Source organism: Armigeres subalbatus, chromosome 1 (genome assembly GCF_024139115.2).
Source record: "Armigeres subalbatus isolate Guangzhou_Male chromosome 1, GZ_Asu_2, whole genome shotgun sequence".
In the NCBI taxonomy this organism is placed as follows: domain Eukaryota; kingdom Metazoa; phylum Arthropoda; class Insecta; order Diptera; family Culicidae; genus Armigeres; species Armigeres subalbatus.
The window spans coordinates 159,133,317-159,155,519 of NC_085139.1; the positions used below are offsets into that span (position 1 = coordinate 159,133,317).

A 22,203-nucleotide genomic window follows, 5' to 3' on the forward strand; every position below is an offset into this window, starting at 1 on the left:
TCCGAGCCTCTTGAAAGGAGGCTTCCGAGCCTCTTGAAAGGAGGCTTCCGAGCCTCTTGAAAGGAGGCTTCCCGAGCAGCACAAGTCAAGCAAAACAGGTTGCAGCAACTTGTTTGTGACTAAATCTGGACACATACGAGTTGCAGTAACTTAGTTGGAACATGTGTGCTGCTAGGGTTCCGAGCCTCTTGAAAGGAGGCTTCCGAGCCTCTTGAAAGGAGGCTTCCGGGCCTCTTGAAAGGAGGCTTCCGGGTCTCTTGAAAGGAGGCTTCCGAGCCTCTTGAAAGGAGGCTTCCGAGCCTCTTGAAAGGAGGCTTCCGAGCCTCTTGAAAGGAGGCTTCCGAGCCACTTGAAAGGAGGCTTCCGAGCCTCTTGAAAGGAGGCTTCCGAGCCTCTTGAAAGGAGGTTTCCGAGCCTCTTGAAAGAAGGGTTCCGAGCCTCTTGAAAGGATGCTTCCGAGCCTCTTGAAAGGAGGCTTCCGAGCCTCTTGAACGGAGGCTTCCGAGCCTCTTGAAAAGAGGCTTCCGAGCCTCTTGAACGGAGGCTTCTGAGGCTTTTGAGACTTAGTTCCAAGCATCTTGAAAGAAGAACTACGACCCGACCCGACCCGATCTCTTTAAGGGAGCGCTTCGACCCTCCTGAGCCTTTTGAAAAGAGCTTTCCGAGCCTTTTAAAAGAAGGAGAAAAGAAAAAAAAAGAAAGTTTAAAGAAGAAAGCTTGAAAGAAGATTTCCGGGCCTCTAGAAAGGAGGCTTCCAACCCTCATGAGAGTAGGCTTCCGAGCCTTTTAAAATGCGGCTCTCGAGCCTGTTCAAAAATCCCTCCCGAGTCCCTAATGTCCTAAAGATCCGGGGCTTTTAAAAGAAGCAGAAATAAAAGGAAATTTCTAGAAAAACAGCTTGGCTTCCGGGCCTTTCAGAAGAAAGTTTTTGAACATCTTAAAATGATGTTTTCGGGTCACTTGAAAGGTGGCTTTCGAGCTGCTTGGAAGGAGGCTTCCGAGAAGCGTAGAAGGATGCTTCCAATTCTTTTGGAATGAAGCAACTGAGCTTTTCGGGAAAAAGTCTTCATGTCTTTCAAATAGAGGCTTTCGAATCTGTAGACTCTAGATTTTAGTTAAGAATCATATTCTCAACATATTATTCAACATTCTGTTTTGACCCGGTAGATTGCATAGAAGATTGCATAGATTTTTTTAATTTGTTCATTCGAGGTTTTGCCCTTTTGATCTTTTGTTCCACATCTCTTCATCCATTATACTGGTTGTGGAGGACAGGATTCAATAGGCCATGATTTACTGATCGCCATGCATAGGATAAGGGAGATATTTTGGACCACCAGTTCGACGGCTCATATTTTGGACCACTGAGTGCAAATTCCTCTTTGCGGTCCAAAATAAGAGCCCCCGTAAGGGTTGTCCAAAATACATCCTTTACCCTATTATATACAAGACAAAGTTTAGAAATAAAAAAATACAAAAATTTATCAATAAGTTTGGATTAAAATTGTAATTCATATGCCATTAAGCATTTCGTCCGAGGTCCTGGGCCCGGCGAAAGTACCCCCAGGGGTACATGTATCCCAAGTTTAGAACCGCTGTTATAAAAGACCGAGGAATGCTCTGCATCTCCGTGAGCGCTACGGGAAAGGAATCGTTGGTTAGTAGAGAAGGTAATTCATGTGAAGCCCCTGGGTAAGCGACTGAATATTTATTGTAAACAAAGTTATTTTGAAAACAAGAAGACGAAAACTGTGTTTCAAATCAATCCAACACAATTCAATGTGCTTCGTTTAATAAGCTTCTACAATACGATCGATTCCGCACAAAATAGTTCTGTGCTCTTCGATGCAGACATTAGTTTTATCACTTCGCGTTCTCCCACACTAGCTGGCGTGATCAGCATCTACAAGATCGATTGTACACTGGTTAAACAAATTTCTGCTACGCGAGGTAGATTTTTTTTCACTTCGCGTTCTCCCGGACTAGCTGCCGTCCCATGACCAGCAACAACACGATCGATTCCGCATTAATATTGTACAAATAGTAGAAAATATCACAATATATAAATCTGAAACTTGGAAGCACTGAAGACGTTTTATAGAATACAAATTTGTTTACTAAAAATGGGGTTATGTAGTAAGCGTTAATAGAAAAAATTGTATAACCTAAAGTTTTGAAAACAACTTAACGTTTTGTTCAGCGGCGCAGCCAAAATTTTTGGTAATATAAAGAATGGTTTAAGTTTAAATTTGTTTCGAAATTCCGCGGAATTCCGTTAAATTTCGTTAGAAGCTAGTTTTTTCTAGCGAAATTTTTGTAATTTTACGAAACGAAACGAAATCAAGAAATGCGATTTCGCCACCCTAAAATTCCGCGAAATTCCGCGGAATTTCGTTTCGAACAACCTGAAACGAAATTTTTCGAAATACCGCATATGCTTAGTAGAGAACTTTTCGCTTTACGAAAAGTTTTCTCCTTATCGAACCCACACTCCACAGCACATGCGTTTAGATGATTGACGTCGCTAACCACACGGCCACGGAGTGATTTAGTTTCAGATGTTGTTAGTTTTAGATTGCTGTTATGGGTCCCATGTAGTCTACGAACTTCAATTTTTTTTATTGTCATTGGTTTCAGATAGTCTATGAACTGCATAGAACCAAGGTCTGTGGATCAACCTCCGTAATGGAGCCATTTATTGAAAAATTAACAAGTTATGTGACCCCTTCTTGGTATATGTTTGTATTCTAAGTAGTTCTTGTGGTTGACGGGTATGAAAACCGACCAGCGAATGCAAAACTACCACTTTGCCAATGACAACAATATTGTCCTCTCTTGTAAATGTTGGGAGAAACTCAACTCGCAACAAGCGTTTGTCACAAACTGCAACAGAATAGGACAATGATCGCCACCGCGCATTTGGGAAATTAGTCAGTTTGCGATGATGTTCGGATCTTATTGACCGGATTTGACTTAGCAAAATGTCATGCATTTCTCAGCCAAAGTCACATGTTTATATACCCAAAATAATTGCAGATCATATATTCTCCGAAATTGACCTCAGATTGATGACCGGCTACACCTACATCCCGTAATCGTCGGAAGAAGGATCGTCAGTTGGCCACTTTTATATGGACGAAAATTGAATACGAATATGGAACATACTGTTTTTCCTCAGAAATGTACCCAATACTATTTCAGAATCATAAATGCAGACAATATTTCTAGAGATGTTCTAGGTTCTCCAAACCATTCTGGATTTCAGAGCCTTGGTCTGCCAGGTCAATTACGCTTGGTACGAAACCAGGAGCAACCCATGGTGCCCATACAGGCCCTAGGAGACCATGTGCACGCTTTACGATCTAGATATGGCCAAACCGGATGTTCTAAGTTTTCCGAATCATTCTGCAGTTGAGGCCAATTGATCTGCTTTGTCAACTGGGCTCAATTCAAAGACAATAGCAACCAATAGAGGCTCTAGAGGCAATGTGCATGATTTACGATCTAGATATGTACAAACTGGTGGTTCTAAATTCCCCAAATCATTGTGGAGTTCAGACCAATTAGTTTACCAAGTCAACAGGACTCAATACAAAGCCAATAACAACTCATACAGGCTCTTAGAGGCCATGTGCATCATTTACGATCTATATATGTCCAAATCGTGTGTATGAAACTTGAAAGCTCAGGGACTTTGGGTTTAAAATCCACAGGGTCGTTTTTGCTATGACTTTGAGTATAAACATCTCCACTCGTCGGCTAGGGTACACATACTCGGCAGGAATAGTACTTACATTTGACTTTAGATGGAACACTGGTTGATCATTATTAGGGTTATGAAACAATGATGAAACCTAGAAAGTGGAGGGGATAAATGCCCCCTAAATGCCAAGTCTAATTCACTAGCGAATCACAAGGATGTCGAGGCTTGACGGTTCCTTTCGACCCCGGGAAGAACGAACAAAACTGGAACTAGTGGAAATATTATTAACCGGGGTTTCATCTGACTGAACATACGAGGCTAATATTCAAATTAACATTTTTTTGGTCACATCGTCACATGACAGAGAGAGAGGGGGGGGGGGGGTTACTTGCGGCTTAGCTGCTGTTTGGTGGTCTGGTTGGCCGGATGGTGGCCTCGGAGGTCGGCTAGCGGTTGATCAGGCCGCCCATCGGATCGCGTTGTGGTTCGACATTGCGTCTTAGGCACACTGGCTTTGGCCGGAAGATGATGGAATTAAAGATGGCGTCGTCGCTGACAACGGTCGACGGGATTGAACCAGCTCTGGCCGACAGATGGTCGGAGAAAAATGGCGCCGTCGCTGACATCGAACGAGGTTCACTGCGCGTCCGGAAGTTCCGGGAATGGTATTCTGCCAAAGGAAGGCCACAAACAAGAAAAAAAGGCCCGCTGGACTTAATCACAACATATTAGACCTAGTGACGTCCTTTCATTTAGCCTTTAACTTTTTTACATTTTTTTACAAATCTAGAACGTTGAGCATGTTTGCGATCAAATCGAATGTTCTGGAGTTCAGAGCATCTGGTGTACCAAGGCAACTGAGCACGATATATAGCCAATAGCAATCCATGATGGTAATATAGCCGCGTTGAAGCCATACGCATAATTCACGATTCAGATTCGAATATTATAAGATCTTCAAATCATTCTAGAATTCAAATCAATTGGTCTACAATATCAATTGTGCTCATGGTGTAGATAAGTATGTCAAAATTGAATGTTATAAATATTTGGAATCACTCAAGAGTTCAATGAATTGGTCTCCAAAGCCGGTACAAAACCAAAGCAAACCAGTAAGACATGCTTACGATTTACAATCATCCCAATGTGATGTTTGAGCTCTCAGATTATCGTATGAGAACATATCCAATTTTTTGTTCATATGCATGTTCTTAAGGGACCTCAATGGACATAATAACATGCCATCCGGTATGTACCTAGCGTTACTGGAATGGTGGACTAATTGGTCATAGGAGCAAATATTTGGAGAACTTAGAACGTCGTACTCGGTAATTTCTAAACCATAAACCATGTAGATAATAATCAGGGACCGATTGATAAGAAGGAGTCGCTATCGATTTTGTGCCGAGTGTAGTTAACTTGCTAAACAAATCAGTCTGAGCTCCGGAATGGTTTTGTGAACTAAGATCCTCGTTTTTGCACATATTTAAATCGTAAATCACATGGCTGCTAAAGGCCTGTATGAAATGAACACCATTGGATGTTTTTGATTTTATACTGAACCCAATTGACTTAGTAGACCAGCTGGTCTGAGCTCCAGAATGATTTGAAAAACTGAGAATATCCGATTTGAACATATCCAAAACGTAAATTGTGTACATGGACTCTAAAGGTCTATGGGGACATCATGGGTTGCTACTGGTTTTAAACCGAGCTCAGTTGACTTGAAAGATCTATTGGTTTAAACTCCACAATGATTTGGAGAGCTTCGAACATTCAATTTGGACGCAAAAAAAATCGCAAATCATGCGCATGGCTTGCATGGGCCTGTATGGATATCATGGGTTGCCATTGGCTTTGTATCGAGCCCAGTTGTTTTGGTAGATTAATTTGTTTGAACTCCAGAATGATTTCGAGAACTTAGAACATCCGATTTTGACATATCTAGATAGTCTTCTTCTTCTTCTTCTTATTGGCATTACATCCCCACACTGGGACAAAACCGCCTCGCAGCTTAGTGTTCATTAAGCACTTCCACAGTTATTAACTGCGAGGTTTCTAAGCCAGGTTACCATTTTTGCATTCGTATATCATGAGACTAGCACGATGATACTTTTATGCCCAGGGAAGTCGAGACAATTTGCAATCCGAAAATTGCCTAGACCGGCACCGGGAATCGAACCTAGCCACCATCAACATGGTCTTGCTTTGTACCCGCGCGTCTTACCGCACGGCTAAGGAGGGCCCCTTATCTAGATAGTAAATCATGCGAATGGGCTTTAAGAGCAAGTATGAACTCCATGGGATATCAATGACTTTGTAACGAGCCCAGTTGTCTTGGTAGCTCAATTCATCTGAACTCCAGAATGATTTGGAGAACTTATAACATACGGTTTGAACATATCTCATTCGTAAGTCATGCACAGGGCTTCTAAGGGTCTGTAGGACACAATGGGTTATGATTGGCTTTGGAGCGAGCCCAGTTGTCTTGGTAGACCAATTGGTTCAAACTCCAGAATAATTTGGAGAACTCAGAACATCTGGTTTGGACATATCTAGATCGTAAATCATGCACGTGGCCTCTAAGGGCCTGTATGGACACCATGGTTTGCTTTTGGCTTCGTACCAAGCGTAATTGACCTGGAAGACCAAGACTCAGAATGGAACATAGAATATCTGTAGAAATATTATCTGTATTTATGACTCGTCATCTCTGAAATAGCATTGGGTACATTTTCAGAAAAAAAACAGCAATAAAATCGTTCATGTGCGATATTAGTGTGCAATTTTCGTCCATATAAGAGTGGCTTACTGACAATCGTTAGGCATAAAATGACCCATAGGGGGTCCCGTAGCGTAGTTGGCTACACGTTCTCCTTACAAGCGAATGGTCATGGGTTCGATTCCCAGTCCCTCCACCAAACCCTCGTCAGTCGCCGGATGCGCAGGCTATTTCCGATAGGACTGCCTGATGCCGACTGACAAATTGTTCTTCTCGGAGGCATTCCTCCAACGTTACCCGGATAAATGGCAACCGAACAATGCAACGATCATTGGATTCACGACACGGACAAATGGACACAATGCATTCACGGTGAAATGGACAAGCAACGACAACAACAATGAATAATGGAAAAATCTAAAAATTGATTATGTGTGGATTCTGGCTGCAGAATTCCACTTAGATCTCCGCACAGTAGCGGTTAAGTAACACAGAGTGAATACCAAATTAAACAGGTACCGTCAAATGGGGGGGGAAGATGATCATTGAGGCGAAGATGATCATTTGATGTGTCAGTCAAAAGTGCCTAATTTTTTTATGAAACGGTAGTCAACAATATTATCCGTTAAAGTAATGTTACCGCTAGGTAGAAAATCTGAGTTTTTCGATTAAAATCATGAAAATGTATTTTGTGGTAGAAAGAGAGAGATAGTCATAAATGACGCTATTTTCGTTTCAAATATTGACTTCGTAGACTTCCTTACGTAGTAAATTCAACATTCATACAAATAACCTAGTGTATTTTGACGGCTAGGTGATAATGATTTTAGTAGAGCTGTCTTGATCAACTTCACCCCAAACCAGATTACTCAAAAAATGTGTAATAATTTAATTTATTTTAATAAATGCGAACGCATTTCAGAAAACTTAAGTTGTTGATTATTGCAACGTATAGCAGTACGTTTTTTGAAAATATTTGTTTCGATTTAAAATGTAAACACACATTGTTATTGCATGTTTTGTCTTAAAAATGATCATCTTCCCCCCAGATGAAGGTATATAAAAAATGACCCAAAGAACAGCCTATGACATAAAGAAGGTAGAATTATGCCAAACGTCCATTATGCCTAACGTACATTATGCATAATGTCCGCTATGCCTATCGTTGCGAACCCGACCCGAACACCGTAAATGTGAAATTTTTTAGCCCTGCAGGGACGTCGTACAAAGTAGGTCAACGTTCAGGAACATAGTTTTCACGAAATAGGAAAAGTCAAGATGTTTCAGACCTTCACATTGTTGCGTTAAAAAGTTTTTACAACTTGAAAGTGCGATTCGGTTCATATTGGTCTGAACACGTTAGGCAGGTTGACGTTATTTGGATCATCTATTTTGATAAGTGTATGGTGCAGTAATTCAATTTTCAAAAGATAGAGAGAGAGAGAGAGAGAGAGAGAGAGAGAGAGAGAGAGAGAGAGAGAGAGAGAGAGAGAGAGAGATCACCGCAGTGTAGATTGGTACTCGCCTTCTGATGGATTTTCCGCAAACATGACCTTGAAGTTGTTTTGTTGTGTAGGGGTTATCACGCCTATCTAGAGAGTGGAAGGTTAAGGGTTCAAGTCCCTTCAAGACACGTGTATTCTTATTCGCAAATTTTATATCAATCTGTCCATTTCGAAACATGTGCTGTGCATATGCGTAGCCAAAATATCTAACAAAAAATACGGTTCCTCTTTGAACGATTTTGGCAAAAGGCAAAGGCAGATTTCGGATTTACCCCAGTTAAGAACAGTATAGAGTTGCGCACCATGTGGGTGTTTATAATTGGAAAAGATAACTATATCTACACAACATACACAAAATGATGTTTAATTATGAATCAGAGACGAATTAACTACTAAAAATCAACAAATTAATGTCGAACAAGCTAGTATAATGACACCAAAATATTACATAGCTCATGTCCTTAATGGTGATCGATGATATTAACCTGTTTATTTTGACTGGTATGCGTTTCCGACAGTTATTAAATGAATAGAAACGTCGGTAAATAGATAACAAGTAGTTGTTTAACTGCATAACTGCGAAGCCGAGAAAAAAAAATGTTCGGTTTAAAGTATCCAGGCCAACCTCCCTGATAGACAAAGACTACACAAAATTAAAACGGAAGTCGTGCCACAATAAATACGTTAAAACAGATAATTTCTTCGGGAGTTAAATGTTACATGTGAGGACCATTGTAATGGCCATTTGAAATGTGTCATGATACTAAAAAGTACAGCGGAACTTTTATCCCAATTTTATTTAGCTTTTTTTTTACCCATTCCTAAGGTACTCGTTGCTTCGTTTTCTGTCTGTTTATACCTTTCCCATTGATACTACAAATAACCTCCTGTCTACTATCCTGAGTGCTTTCCTGGTGTGGTTTTACTCTACAAAACGTACAATTCTCCCATTTGCTACGCAAATGCATCAACTATTGTGCTTAAGCGGTCGATCTACCTCATCATATTTCTCACGGCGATGAGTTCAAAAGTCTAAGAATACAAACTCTTACGCAATGAAGCCCTAAATCATGGTCTGAGACAACAATATCCTACGATATACCATGCGTCTCCACATGCCTGCGCTGCCCACAGAAGAAAGAAAGAGAAGCGGACCTATCACAGCTAAAACAAATAAATATGCTTCCTGAGTCTTATTGAATGTACTGTACACTGACAAATTTTCATGTTTTTGTTTTCAATTAGTATACCGGCTGGGAAAGCGGCAACGATGGCTATCAAAATCAGCAACAGGTGGGCCGCAGTGTGGGGGATCACTTCTTCATCTGTCCCACTAACGAGTTTGCCCTGGGTCTGGCCGAACGAGGTGCTTCTGTGTACTACTACTACTTCACTCACGTAAGCGAAAACGATTCGATAAATGTTGATTCAATTGATAATAAATATTTTACAGCGGACAAGTACTTCGCTGTGGGGTGAATGGATGGGTGTGCTGCATGGCGACGAGGTGGAGTACATCTTCGGACAACCGATGAACATATCGATGCAATACCGACAACGGGAGCGAGATCTCAGCCGACGAATGGTGCTTTCGGTCAGCGAATTTGCGCGATCTGGGTAAGAACCGTATGGGCAGCACAAGGGTTTTTCCTTCGTGGAACTACTTTCAATTATGCCATTTTTTTTAGCAATCCGGCTCTCGAAGGTGAGCATTGGCCGGTGTACACGAAAGAGAACCCTATTTATTTCATCTTCAACGCGGAAGGTGAGGATGATCTTCGAGGAGAAAAGTACGGCCGAGGGCCAATGGCGACGGCGTGTGCGTTCTGGAACGATTTCCTGCCCCGACTGAGGGCTTGGTCAGGTAAGAGTTCTACGTTTGGCGTTTCTGCTGAATTTAAGATATTCATGATTTCCGTGCTTCAAATCTAGCTTAACACTAGTTGTTACATTGAATGATGTGTTAATAGCAAGCAAGAAAGCTTATTTTCGGGACAGTTCGTTCGGTTGATTCAATTCTCAAATTATTTTCGACATAGTATTGCATTTTGGTCACCGTTGTGTCAATCTGCGATCTTAAAACCAGCTTTCTGTTCACTGGGAAGACAAGATAGTCAGTCACATTGAACCATTTTACCGCTGCATGTTTTGCCTTTTATCGTGATGTTGACATCCTTAGACGAAACCTGTCTGGCGGCTACCAAACAAAATTATCTTAAGAAAATTCTTAAGCTCTGTTAGTCTGTCAGGACGAGTTTAATACTATTTCAAATAATTCCACCACATTATAATCTTTACAGATACGTATTTCGACCTCAACAGTAATGCCGTCTTTAAAGTCTCGTGCTTGACTCGACTTACCTTGATTTCGGTGGCGTTGATGCACATCTTGCAGTTGGAAATATGTCTTGTCAGGACATTCAGGCATCACTAGAGCTTTTTGTGAGTTTTCTGTAAACGAGTAGAATATATTTAATAGCTGATGATAGTACCTTGGTGACGCCTGCATTGATACCGAGGTCTTTGGAAATTGCTCCGCTTGGTGAGATTCGGAATACGCTAGCCAACAGAAAGCTTGTTTGAATTTTTGGCTTTTATCGGGGACCTCACATGATCCAAGCAAAGTAACTAGAAGCGATCAATCGAGAGTAATGAAGAATAGAGCCAAAATGTATAGACCGGTCATCGGACCGGATAGTCTGCACACCGTATCGAATGACAACGGCCAACGATGCATAAACTTCGCAGCCTCCCGCGGAATGGTAGTCCGAAGCACCTTCTTTCCCCGCAAAAATATCCTCAAGGCCACATGGAGATCACCTAACCAAGAAACGGAAAACCAAATCGATCACGTTCTAATCGACGGTAAATTCTTCTCCGGCATCACGAATGTCCGCACTTACCGCAGTGCGAATATTGAATCCGACCACTACCTCGTTGCAGTATGCCTGCGCTCAAAACTCTCGACGGTGTACAACACGCGTCGAAGTCGGACGCCGCGGCTTAACATTGGGCGGCTACAAGACGGTAGACAAGCCCAAGAATACGCGCAGCAGCTGGAAGTGGCACTTCCAACGGAAGAGCAGCTAGGCGCAGCGTCTCTTGAAGATGGCTGGAGAGATATTCGATCCGCCATTGGTAGCACCGCAACCGCTGCACTTGGCACGGTGCCCCCGGATCAGAGAAACGACTGGTATGTGAGCAGTTAGTGGAAGAGAAGAATGCAGCATGGGCGGGATTGCTGCAACACCGCACGAGGGCGAACGAGGCACGATATAAACAGGCGCGGAACAGACAAAACTCGATTTTCCGGAGGAAAAAGCGCCAGCAGGAAGATCGAGACCGTGAAGAAACGGAGCATCTGTACCGCGCTAATAACACACGAAAGTTCTATGAGAAGTTAAACCGTTCACGTAAGGGCCACGTGCCACAGCCTGATATGTGTAAGGACATAAACGGGAACCTTCTTACGAACGAGCGTGAGGTGATCCAAAGGTGGCGGCAGCACTACGAAGAACACCTGAATGGCGATGTGGCAGACGAAGATGGCGGTATGGTGATGGACCTGGGAGAACGCGCGCAGGACATAATTCTACCGGCTCCGGATCTTCAGGAAATCCAGAAGGAGATTGGCCGGCTGAAGAACAACAAAGCCCCTGGGGTTGACCAACTACCAGGAGAGCTATTTAAACACGGTGGTGAGGCACTGGCTAGAGCGCTGCACTGGGTCATTACCAAGATTTGGGAGGAGGAAGTTTTGCCGCAGGAGTGGATGGAAGGTGTCGTTTGTCCTATCTACAAAAAGGGCGATAAGCTGGATTGTAGCAACTACCGCGCAATCACATTGCTGAACGCCGCCTACAAGGTACTCTCCCAAATTTTATGCCGTCAACTAGCACCAACTGCAAGGGAGTTCGTGGGACAGTACCAGGCGGGTTTTATGGGCGAACGCTCCACCACGGACCAGGTGTTCGCCATTCGCCAAGTACTGCAGAAATGCCGCGAATACAACGTGCCCACACATCATCTATTCATCGACTTCAAAGCCGCATATGATACAATCGATCGGGACCAGCTATGGCAGCTAATGCACGAACACGGTTTTCCGGATAAACTGACACGATTGATCAAAGCGACGATGGATCGGGTGATGTGCGTAGTTCGAGTTTCAGGGGCATTCTCGAGTCCCTTCGAAACCCGCAGAGGGTTACGGCAAGGTGATGGTCTTTCGTGTTTGCTATTCAACATCGCTTTGGAAGGGGTAATACGAAGAGCAGGAATTAACACGAGTGGTACAATTTTCAATAAGTCCGTCCAGCTATTTGGTTTCGCCGACGACATAGATATTATGCCACGTAACTTTGAGAAGACGGAGGAAGCCTACATCAGACTGAAGAGGGAAGCTAAGCGGATCGGACTAGTCATCAACACGTCGAAGACGAAGTACATGATAGGCAGAGGTTCAAGAGAAGACAATGTGAGCCACCCACCGCGAGTTTGCATCGGTGGTGACGAAATCGAGGTGGTAGAAGAATTTGTGTACTTGGGCTCACTGGTGACTGCCGAAAATGTCACCAGCAGAGAAATTCGGAGACGCATAGTGGCTGGAAATCGTACGTACTTTGGACTCCGCAAGACGCTCCGATCGAATAGAGTTCGCCGCCGTACCAAACTGACAATCTACAAAACGCTAATTAGACCGGTAGTCCTCTACGGACACGAGACCTGGACGATGCTCGTGGAGGACCAACGCGCACTTGGAGTTTTCGAAAGGAAAGTGCTGCGTACCATCTATGGTGGGGTGCAGATGGCAGACGGTACGTGGAGGAGGCGAATGAACCACGAATTGCATCAGCTGTTGGGAGAACCATCCATCGTTCACACCGCGAAAATCGGACGACTGCGATGGGCCGGGCACGTAGCCAGAATGTCGGACAGTAACCCGGTGAAAATGGTTCTCGACAACGATGCGACGGGCACAAGAAGTCGAGGAGCGCCGCGGGCAAGGTGGATCGATCAGGTGGAAGATGACTTGCGGACCCTCCGTAGACTGCGTGGTTGGCGACGTGTAGCCATGGACCGAGCCGAATGGAGAAGACTCTTATATACCGCACAGGCCACTTCGGCCTTAGTCTGAATAAATAATAATAATGAAATCATAATTTGTTTTCAAATATGAATCATCATGATTGATTACATATTTTGATCTCACTTTGCTGTAGATTTCTAAATTGTATGATCTTACATCAAACTGTGTAAGTACTTATTTTGTTATCGGAACCAATATCAAATTTAGTCTTCAATTTGCTCTCATCGATAGCAGGAATAGTTTTCGATTTGATGTCACAGTAAGATTTTTCTGCTATACATTTTGTTATTTTATCCGTTAAAACGACCAAAAAGATATTCCGTGTATAGTAGAAAATCGAAAATTTGTTTTCAATAAACTGAAATATCTGCAGTTATCAGACGTCGCAACTCATTTCTGATTAGTGCGCATGATAGTACATCCATGCGTGCATGATGCGCACTACTAATGAAATATTTCAAATTGTCGCGACTCGCGTCGCAGCGCGAGTGCTCAATCGCGCGGTCCGGTTTGGTGCCGGCCCGACAATATCAAATTAAATAATCATATGCGGCGATTTCACAACATCAAAACGAGTTATCGTTTTGCTCTCAAGCTTTGCTCGGGTATAACCAGTATGCCAACGATCGTTATGCCAAACGACATTATACCAAACAGCGTTATGTTAAACAATCACCATGTTCACGCCTCGGATCCGTCGTATATCTGTTCATGCTGTGCTTTGAACAATTCTTTCTTGTTGTTGAGCCCAAAAGAGATCAGTGCGTTGAAGATTTAGTTAGATAAACGGCCATTGACCATCACATTGCGGCCTTTGACCCTTATTGCGGTTACTGACTGACAACCAATCACGCGTTGGCGCACCGGGCACAGCATGCTCACTCAACTTCTTCGCTAACTCTTAAGCGGTGCTTACCCATAGGCCAAAACTGGGTTTAGGCTTTGTACACTTATTACTTATGAGGAGGAAGGAGAGTCTGTTAAAGAAATAAAAAAAATATGTTTATGTTTCAGTTATCCCTTAAGTAAATGTACGTAAATGTACGCTCCTTAACGTTTAAGTAGAGGTTAAGAAAATATAGAACCTAAACCTTATATAATTGTAATTGTTATCGGATATACCGTTCTAAAAATATCCTTTTCTTTTTCCAGTGCCACCGAAGCCGTCCTGCAATATTCTGGAGCAAGTTTCGGCTGCAACCATCATGTACGTGGACATCAAAATCGTTACCGTGCTTATAGTGTTCATCCTCGTAAGATTGTTCTAAGCTCCTATACTTCATACACCCACCCACCTCACTCTTATGAAGAAGCGATATCACAGATTACAACTAGAGCAGGTTATATTGGAGCTTTACATGTGGTTATTATCCACCATTTAGAGAACATAAAACTGCAGCGGGAAGACGTGTTTCGAGTTCCAAGTGTGAGCTAAACTTGGAACAAGCAATTTGCTATTACTCGGCAAGAACGTAATTAGTGGATGACAGATTGGAACTAAGGAGGAGTTGCCAAAGTGATTTGAACGGCCAATGTCCCAGATGGAAACGAAAATCTCGAGATGGATTCGTCAATACTCGATACGATTGAATGCATATCTAGAGCTTGATTGGTGAGGCGCAGGCGCTTTTTACACCATCGTTTTGTTGAGACACACACACACACTGACACACTTACAGACACATTCGCACGCTTGAATAAGACAAATGATGAAAGCATGGTTCCAACGACAATCGATTGAATGGTTTGAGATTGAATTCAACTTAATATATCGAAATCAAGTTCCATATTTGTGGAAATATACTTCCAAAATTAACAAAAGTATTCAATCAACCATCATTCAAGGGGATGTCGTACGACCACGATGGAAGTCATCAATAATATCAAACGAAACAAAACCTCCACATAGGCGAGCGTATGGCAAAGGAGTTTGACATAAATTTTATACGAGCATGAGAAAACCATTAGTTCTTAGTGATTGGGCGTAGAAAAGAAAAAAAATACTTGTTGGATGTGCTGTTAATTTACCTGCTTCATGTGAACTTTATCTTTCCGTTCAGATAAATCCGGCACCACCAATCAGGTGCCGGAAGCATTTTATTTACAAGTTGGCAAAACAGTAGTAGAGCTGATGATAGATAACTGTTTCGATGTTTTAAATGTTAAAGTGTACCAAAGAATATGACATAAAAATTACAGACACGAACCTAATTACTAAAACACATATCAATGCACATTCGATGGTTGAAAGTCTGCCGTGTAGATTATGTATATTGGAAAAAAAATATGATAAATAAAAGTGACGGAAAGATATATCTTTATGAAATGAAATAATTTACTATTCAATGTTTCAAGGCTAAAACTTTTTATTTGTCTGATTTGGCTGATGTGCATAAGTTTGGTTCGCATTATGAAATAGTAGTGATATTCACTGTTGAGTATGTTAAATATTAAAAATTACATATCAGTGAAGGGTTACCATAAATAGTATGTAAAATAATCAAATTTTCCAAAAGACCTAAATTTCAGAACACTTTATTCAACCCTTTGAAGTGCAAATTATGTGGGAACGTTATATACCCTAGAACCAGATACATATCACTAAAGTTTAGAGAAACCAATATGGAAACAAAGATAATGACTGCACGCTTTTTTGTGTGTCGTAAAACTACGAACAAATCAAACCTAAGTATTAATGATAATGGAATATATAAAGTCAAGAATACACTTTTTAAGCGCCATAACCCACCCTCCTTTTTATAAATATACCATTTTATACACAAAATTTGATAACAAGAAAAGCCACAAAACTGATTTAACTGTCCTTCCACCAAACGTATTAAGGCAAATTACGTAGAATCAAAATTAATTGAATATATCATAAACGAAATACAAATATAACTAAATAAGTGTTAGATGCAGGCAACACGTTTTAGGCTCCTTTGTAGACGAGCATATCCAAAGTGCATTTGTTGTGAATCGTGCACATCTCCCACAAGCAAAAAAAAAACAAAAATGGAAGAAAAATGAAAAACTTATGATAATATTGGCAGGTTCTAGTTAAGCTGTAGCGCGTATTTTAGGCACCACAATACACACTAATCAACACGCATCGAGAATCTCATTGTTGCGTTGCTGCAATGCAAATCAGTTGGTCGACAGATTTAAATTTTTCCAATTGCTAAAATCACTTTTCCATATTTACAGCGATGATGATTGGCTTCACTAGTTTATGACTTCAATGTGTGGTAGGTTTTTTTAAGTTATTTTGTTTGCGTTTGTTGAACTTGAAGAATATATATTTTTAGTTGCTTTTTTGGCAGACAAATATTTTTTTGAATTTCCAATTAATTTTGTGAATAAGATTTGAAATTTCAAAATTGTGAAGGAGGCTCCAAAGTGCGGAAGTGGACTTTCCTTACAAAGAAATTTGCGGACAAAAAGGGAAGACGATAGTAAACATGATTCGAAGTGCAGGTGAGGTGAAGAGCAGCAGTCAACAATCGGAAAGATTGTTTCGTAAACATTACATCATAGTAGACGGTGCTTTGCTGGATAGCATTTTTTCTCATTAATTAAACTATCAAAGATTCATATTTACATGCTCACAGCAAACATAAAACAAAACAGGCTCAGCACGTATGCAGCCATTTAATTTATACGTCACATGTCAGCATGCCTACTTTAGTAGTTTTGTACACATGTGATGATGATGATGATGATGAGTATCATCTATTGTAGCAAGGCACCTGCCGATAGCACTGGCCATATCTGACAAACGATTTGTTCATGATTCTTCCAGAAAGAAAGTTCGTACATACAATAATATAATCTAGGCCTCGTTTCCCAGATTGACCCAGTAGATGGGGAGAAGAGCCCGCCCTTTATCCACGAGATGTCAACAACAGGAAGTTGGCGATTCCACTCTTCCTATCCAAATCGCTTCAATCGGGTGCCATTTGTAGTTTTGTACACATGTGGCGATAAAATAGTGCTGTCCAATTAGCAGATCGAAGTAGCTCGAAGATGTTCCCGTCTTACTCTTTATTTTTAGTCAACAAATGGACACGAGAGGGATGGGAATAACTGCGCCATTCTTAAAGTGTCATTTTTCTTACAAGCCTACCTTGTTTTCTGTATACCGTGTACAGGCCTAAGGGTAGCAGGGACCTCAAATGCTGGGACGGGACTTGCAATGACAAAAAAATCTAACTTCATCTGCTTCAGGTAATTGCTATCACAAATTGTCAGCAGCTTTTTGTGTGAAATATTAGTATCGCATATAAAGAATTTAGCATTTTTTTTTTAATTTTTTAGTTTTCTAATTCGCAAATTGAGTGCATAGAGTAGAACATTCAAACTTTGGTATGTGGATCAATCCGGTTGGGTCTCCAAATATTTCACAAACTAAAACTCAAGGCAGGTCACAGACTTCCTGACTCGTGCTTCCACGCCGATCCCAAGCCTGCGACCATTTTCACAGCCCACCGGTAGCTGGGTGGCTAAATTGCTAAATTCTTTATATGCGATACTAATTTTTCACACAAAAAGCTGCTGTTTGAGGGGCTGTTTTCATTGACATTCAAAAACTTGGTCCTGCTAACGTTGATGGCTAGACTCACTGTGAAGTAGCACACGGTCAGATCGTTGATATAGCGTGTCGTGTCATCATCACCAGCCAAATCGGTGTCGTCTGGATGCTCCAAATAATAAACTCCTAGAGCAGCTGCGAAGCACCAAGGGAGATAAAATTCTCGGGTACTTATTCAAAAGGACGTATGTGATTCTGTAAACAAAAATTCAAAAGTCGATTTGTCCAATCTGATAGCACTCTCACGCAAACCATCACCACAGGCAGGTAGGGGAAGCCTCCAGCTACCTGTTAGTACTGTTGGTTGCGTGGGAGTGCCATCGGATTGGACAAATCGACGTTTGAATCTTTGTTTACAAAATCACATACGTCCTTTTGAATAAGTACCTGAGAATTCATGATTGCCTCACACCAGCGACTAACCGAATGGGGTAAGACAAAACTACGTTGTGCAGGACCTTGCACGTAAAAAGATTCGTACCACACTTCTATGAGGCTGACAACTCTATCCCATGCATCCCGGGGCTCCATACAGATGCTCATGATTCAGAGAACAGAAAACGCTTCCGTAGTCAATGAATATAAAAAAGGGACACATCAAACTTGTAGACCAGAATAGTTGCAAGAACATTCACACAGGATCAGCCCTGAGCACCTCCACCGATAGCCGAGTCATACTTTGGATGGCTACTTCTTGAAGAATACTGACTGAAATATGAAGAAATTGTTCGAAGTGCTCGAACCAACATTTTAGCTGTCCAAGTCAGTAAGTAACTGATATGTCGTGTACCCAATGGGATCTTCGGACCCACGCTTGCTCCACCCAGGCCTCGTCAGACACCGCAGAGGAGGCTGTAATCTCCAGATACAGCATCCTTCGTTTCTTCTCGACTAGGAAGTTCACCCACGCCCGCCTATCCCATGTGCAGCAGCACCCGACTCCCCCGTACAGGGATACATTCCATTGACGGGACTCGTATTTTACTGCTCTGTTTCTTAGCGTTCTATCCGGTGAGGGGTTGTGGGGAGAAGCCGCAACAACCAACGGTATTCGCCTTCTCCACGATATCTAAAGACGCCTGAGTAGAGCGAGGGCAAATCCGCGGATGCCAAGGAAATAAGCAGCATATCAGTCACTCACCGATCCGACTGGACATTGGCTCAAACAGTTCGAACAACTATTTCAAGTTTTGGCCCGACCAACCATCAACATCTCGCCATGTGCCGCCAAGGCACGGTACGACGGATCAACCGCGTCAGCTTCGAATGTGTGCAACAACTGGCGGAGCATCATTTTTCTGTTCATTGTTCACTGGCAGCAGCGCACCACCATGGAGTAACAAAACGAGCTCGACCCGGTCGACGATACTCGTTGAATGTCGACACGAACAACCCCTCCAACCTCACGGTAGCCAGCCAAACAGTGGAGAAGATCGAAAATCTTCAACATCCCCGAAGCGAGCCAGCATCGGACGGCGGAGCCAAGATCGTCATAGCACGTATCAAGAAGTCTACGAAAGACTGAGATCCAACCGATCCAGTCAATGCGCATCAAACCTTGATGTCATTGCGACTTAGCGCATATCAGCAGAGATCAGGCAAACATTGCGTGTATTTAAACAAAAGTCCATAACATCACAGTTGACTCTACTGCAGCCAGGACTTGCAGAAATTACTATCAATAGATAACGAACAACGATAAAAGGAGGCAAAGACCGCTTCGAATCATTAGAAGCCATAAAAACAAGTTTATCGCACTTGCATACATGTGCTAAAAAAATCGGATTTGTAGAACAACTTGAAATGCATTATCAGAACCGGTGCCCCCAAAATAGGATCTTTTTTTATATGTGAGGTTCAGATAGTTGAAATAATTTAATTTTTGACGTTTTTTTGTTTTATTTTATTCTTTTATTTTTCGAACGAAAAACATAGCAAGCGTTAAAAAATTTGCTCTACTTGTCAGCTTCGTACTGCTCTAGAAATTTCAGTAGCTGAATCATTCTTTGACAACGTCTTGTCCTATCTATTTGTACAGTGGGGAAAGGTGAGTAGGTTTGATACCTTGAGAGATTTCACTCCCCTGATTTACCGAGAACCACAGTAGTTTTGTTGTAGGTTTTTTTTTACTAAAGATCCTTTAGGTTCCCAACCTTATTCTTGAGAGGTACCCCTTCGAACTTTCACATTCATTGAGGTACCCCGCTTTTTTCACTGTAAATTAAAATAAGCATAACTAACATAACTATAAACTAACATAACTAACGAACTTGAAAAATTAACCTAAGATATGGCTCTCCAAAAACTTCTTTGAAATTGTTGTTATGCTGTGACACTTTTCAAAGACTCAAAAAAACATTTGCAGTCTACCAAGCCTCTTGAAATAAGGCTTCCTGGCCTCTTGAAAGGATACTGCGAGGCTATTGAAGGAAAGCTTCCGTGCCACTTGAGCCAAGGAGACTTCCGAGCCTCTTGAAAGGAGGCTTCCGAGCCTCTTGAAAGGAGGCTTCCGAGCCTCTTGAAAGGAAGCTTCCGAGCCTCTTGAAAGGAGGCTTCCGAGCCTCTTGAAAGGGAAAAAAAATGATTTTTCCTACCTTCCTATACATTATTTTGATACTTTTTTCGCCTGACCTACATAATTTTAGGCTTAATTTTGTTACGGCCATCACAAACACTGTAAATATGAGGGAATACCCGAAAGGCGTCTTGCCTCGCGGGGTGGGGACGTTTTGGGGAATCTTCCCCTAATTTCCGGTTTTCATCAGTGAGCATGGGGGCTAACTTCGATGACTATGGTTTCATTAGTGCACTTTAACTACCACCCTAAGAGAACGTAGTAGCTACTGAAGTAAACTCCACCATTCGATTGTTTTTCCTGGCAGTTGGCAAACTGCCTCAAGTGATTCGATATCAATTAGTTACTTGCATGGGTCAGTTATAGGCTGACACCCTGTGAAGAGTTAGGTTTCCTATTCGTGGTATCGGTGCAGTTAAAACACTCAGGCGTTGTTTTGAAAGTACGTATCATGTTGCCTGCAGCGTCTAATCTCTTGTATTTGGTACCGGGTCACAAGATAGTCCGCTCCGGATCTTTGCTGTCAAGCCTAGTGAAAAATGTGATATTTCTTAAGTTTATTATCTGAAACGGTTTATTTATATCAAGTCAGTTTTTAGACATTATCATGATTTTATTGTAGTCATAAACTTTTTAAAACTGTCTCATCCATTTCCAGATCTCATAATCTCAGTATAACTAGCTCTCCGGAAAAGGTGCAATAAATCATCAGAATATTCGTTTCTCATAAGATTTTTAGCATCACCAAAATTTATAGCATTACAATAATATGGCTTGAAAATTAAAAGCATTTCGACAGGAAACAAACGGCTGACAGCTTTTCCAACGTTAGAAAAACTCGATGTAGTAAATCCAAGTAAATTATGGAACCTTAAAAAAACGCTTATCTTTGATTCGCCCTAATTAAACACTTTAACGCATAAGGTAAACACAAGAAGAAAAAAAAACACAGTAGAACAAGCGGAGCCTTTTCACTTGATAGCAGTTTTCTATTGATTTACCTCGCCATATTTAGAGCAGGAAAATCATCTTTTGTAAGCACGTTGTATTCAGCAATTACGATATTATCAAAAATGTAAACAGTCACACTTCATCACCTTTTAGGAGCATGTTTTGATAAGTCCATATTACGGGAAAAAGTATAGTACACAAGTAATTGCAACACGGAAATTAGTATTTAAAAAAAATACATGAAACAGTACATTTAGCAATCTAGTGCATGTATCTAGATGATCAGCTGGTCTGATAATACAAAAGTAGAACTACGACAGAGAGCAACAGCGAAACGAACTCAATGTACGTGGGAATAATGGTTTGTCCTGTTTTAGCTGTTAGGCAAGCTTGAAAGTGAATTGCTTAAATGTGGTAAACGGAATTAGTAAACTGAAGCACACGCACGCGAGTATGGCTATCAATAATGGTTAACATTTAGTTGAGTGTTTTACGTTAAAGTTTGTGATGATGAATGTTCAGTTTCTAACGTTCTTCGGAGGTGGCCAATCAGAAATACGGAAGTCAACGCAATTACAGGTTAAATGGTTCAAATTTACAGTGCGAATGGATTCTAAGGATAGTAGCAAAAGAATGTAAAATTTAAGTTAAATTTTTCAATCATGAAACTTTACTGAATTGAAATTTTATTTACATATGAAAAAATCGTTAAACTGTTGTTCAAAGATGCTTTACTATGGTCACACTACTCTTAGTTGTTGATGTTTTGAAAGTCGGTATAGAGTGCGGTATAATAAGTTTGTTAGTAGTAGAATAGGAGATTTGAATTAGAAAAAACAATTGTTGTGAACGCACGAAAAGAATTTGATCTCGCTTCTCGATTGGCACAGACCGAGGATAATTGGAATTGATAAAGCTTCTCTCCATGCCGGATGATTGTGATTGTTCATTGGATGTTGTTTTCGACATGTTTTACTCTTCCACTTTCCAGACACTTCCTTTTTCTGTCTGATGGAAACTGTTGCAGCTCTGGGAGAGATTTATTGTGCTTCCAGTTGAAAACCGAA

General features: G+C 41.5%; 1 protein-coding gene across 1 annotated transcript in view; it reads left to right on the forward strand.

Moving 5' to 3' along the window:
- Window positions 1-16,291, forward strand: part of LOC134205418 (acetylcholinesterase) — a 95,764-nt gene extending 79,473 nt beyond the window's left edge. The window contains exons 9-12 of the mRNA XM_062680647.1: window positions 9,176-9,328; window positions 9,384-9,547; window positions 9,619-9,794; window positions 14,172-16,291. Of these exons, the coding sequence (XP_062536631.1) occupies window positions 9,176-9,328; window positions 9,384-9,547; window positions 9,619-9,794; window positions 14,172-14,287 (609 nt within the window). The 3' untranslated portion in view covers window positions 14,288-16,291. The remainder of the gene's footprint in view (window positions 1-9,175; window positions 9,329-9,383; window positions 9,548-9,618; window positions 9,795-14,171) is intronic.
- Window positions 16,292-22,203: the final 5,912 nt, after the last annotated feature.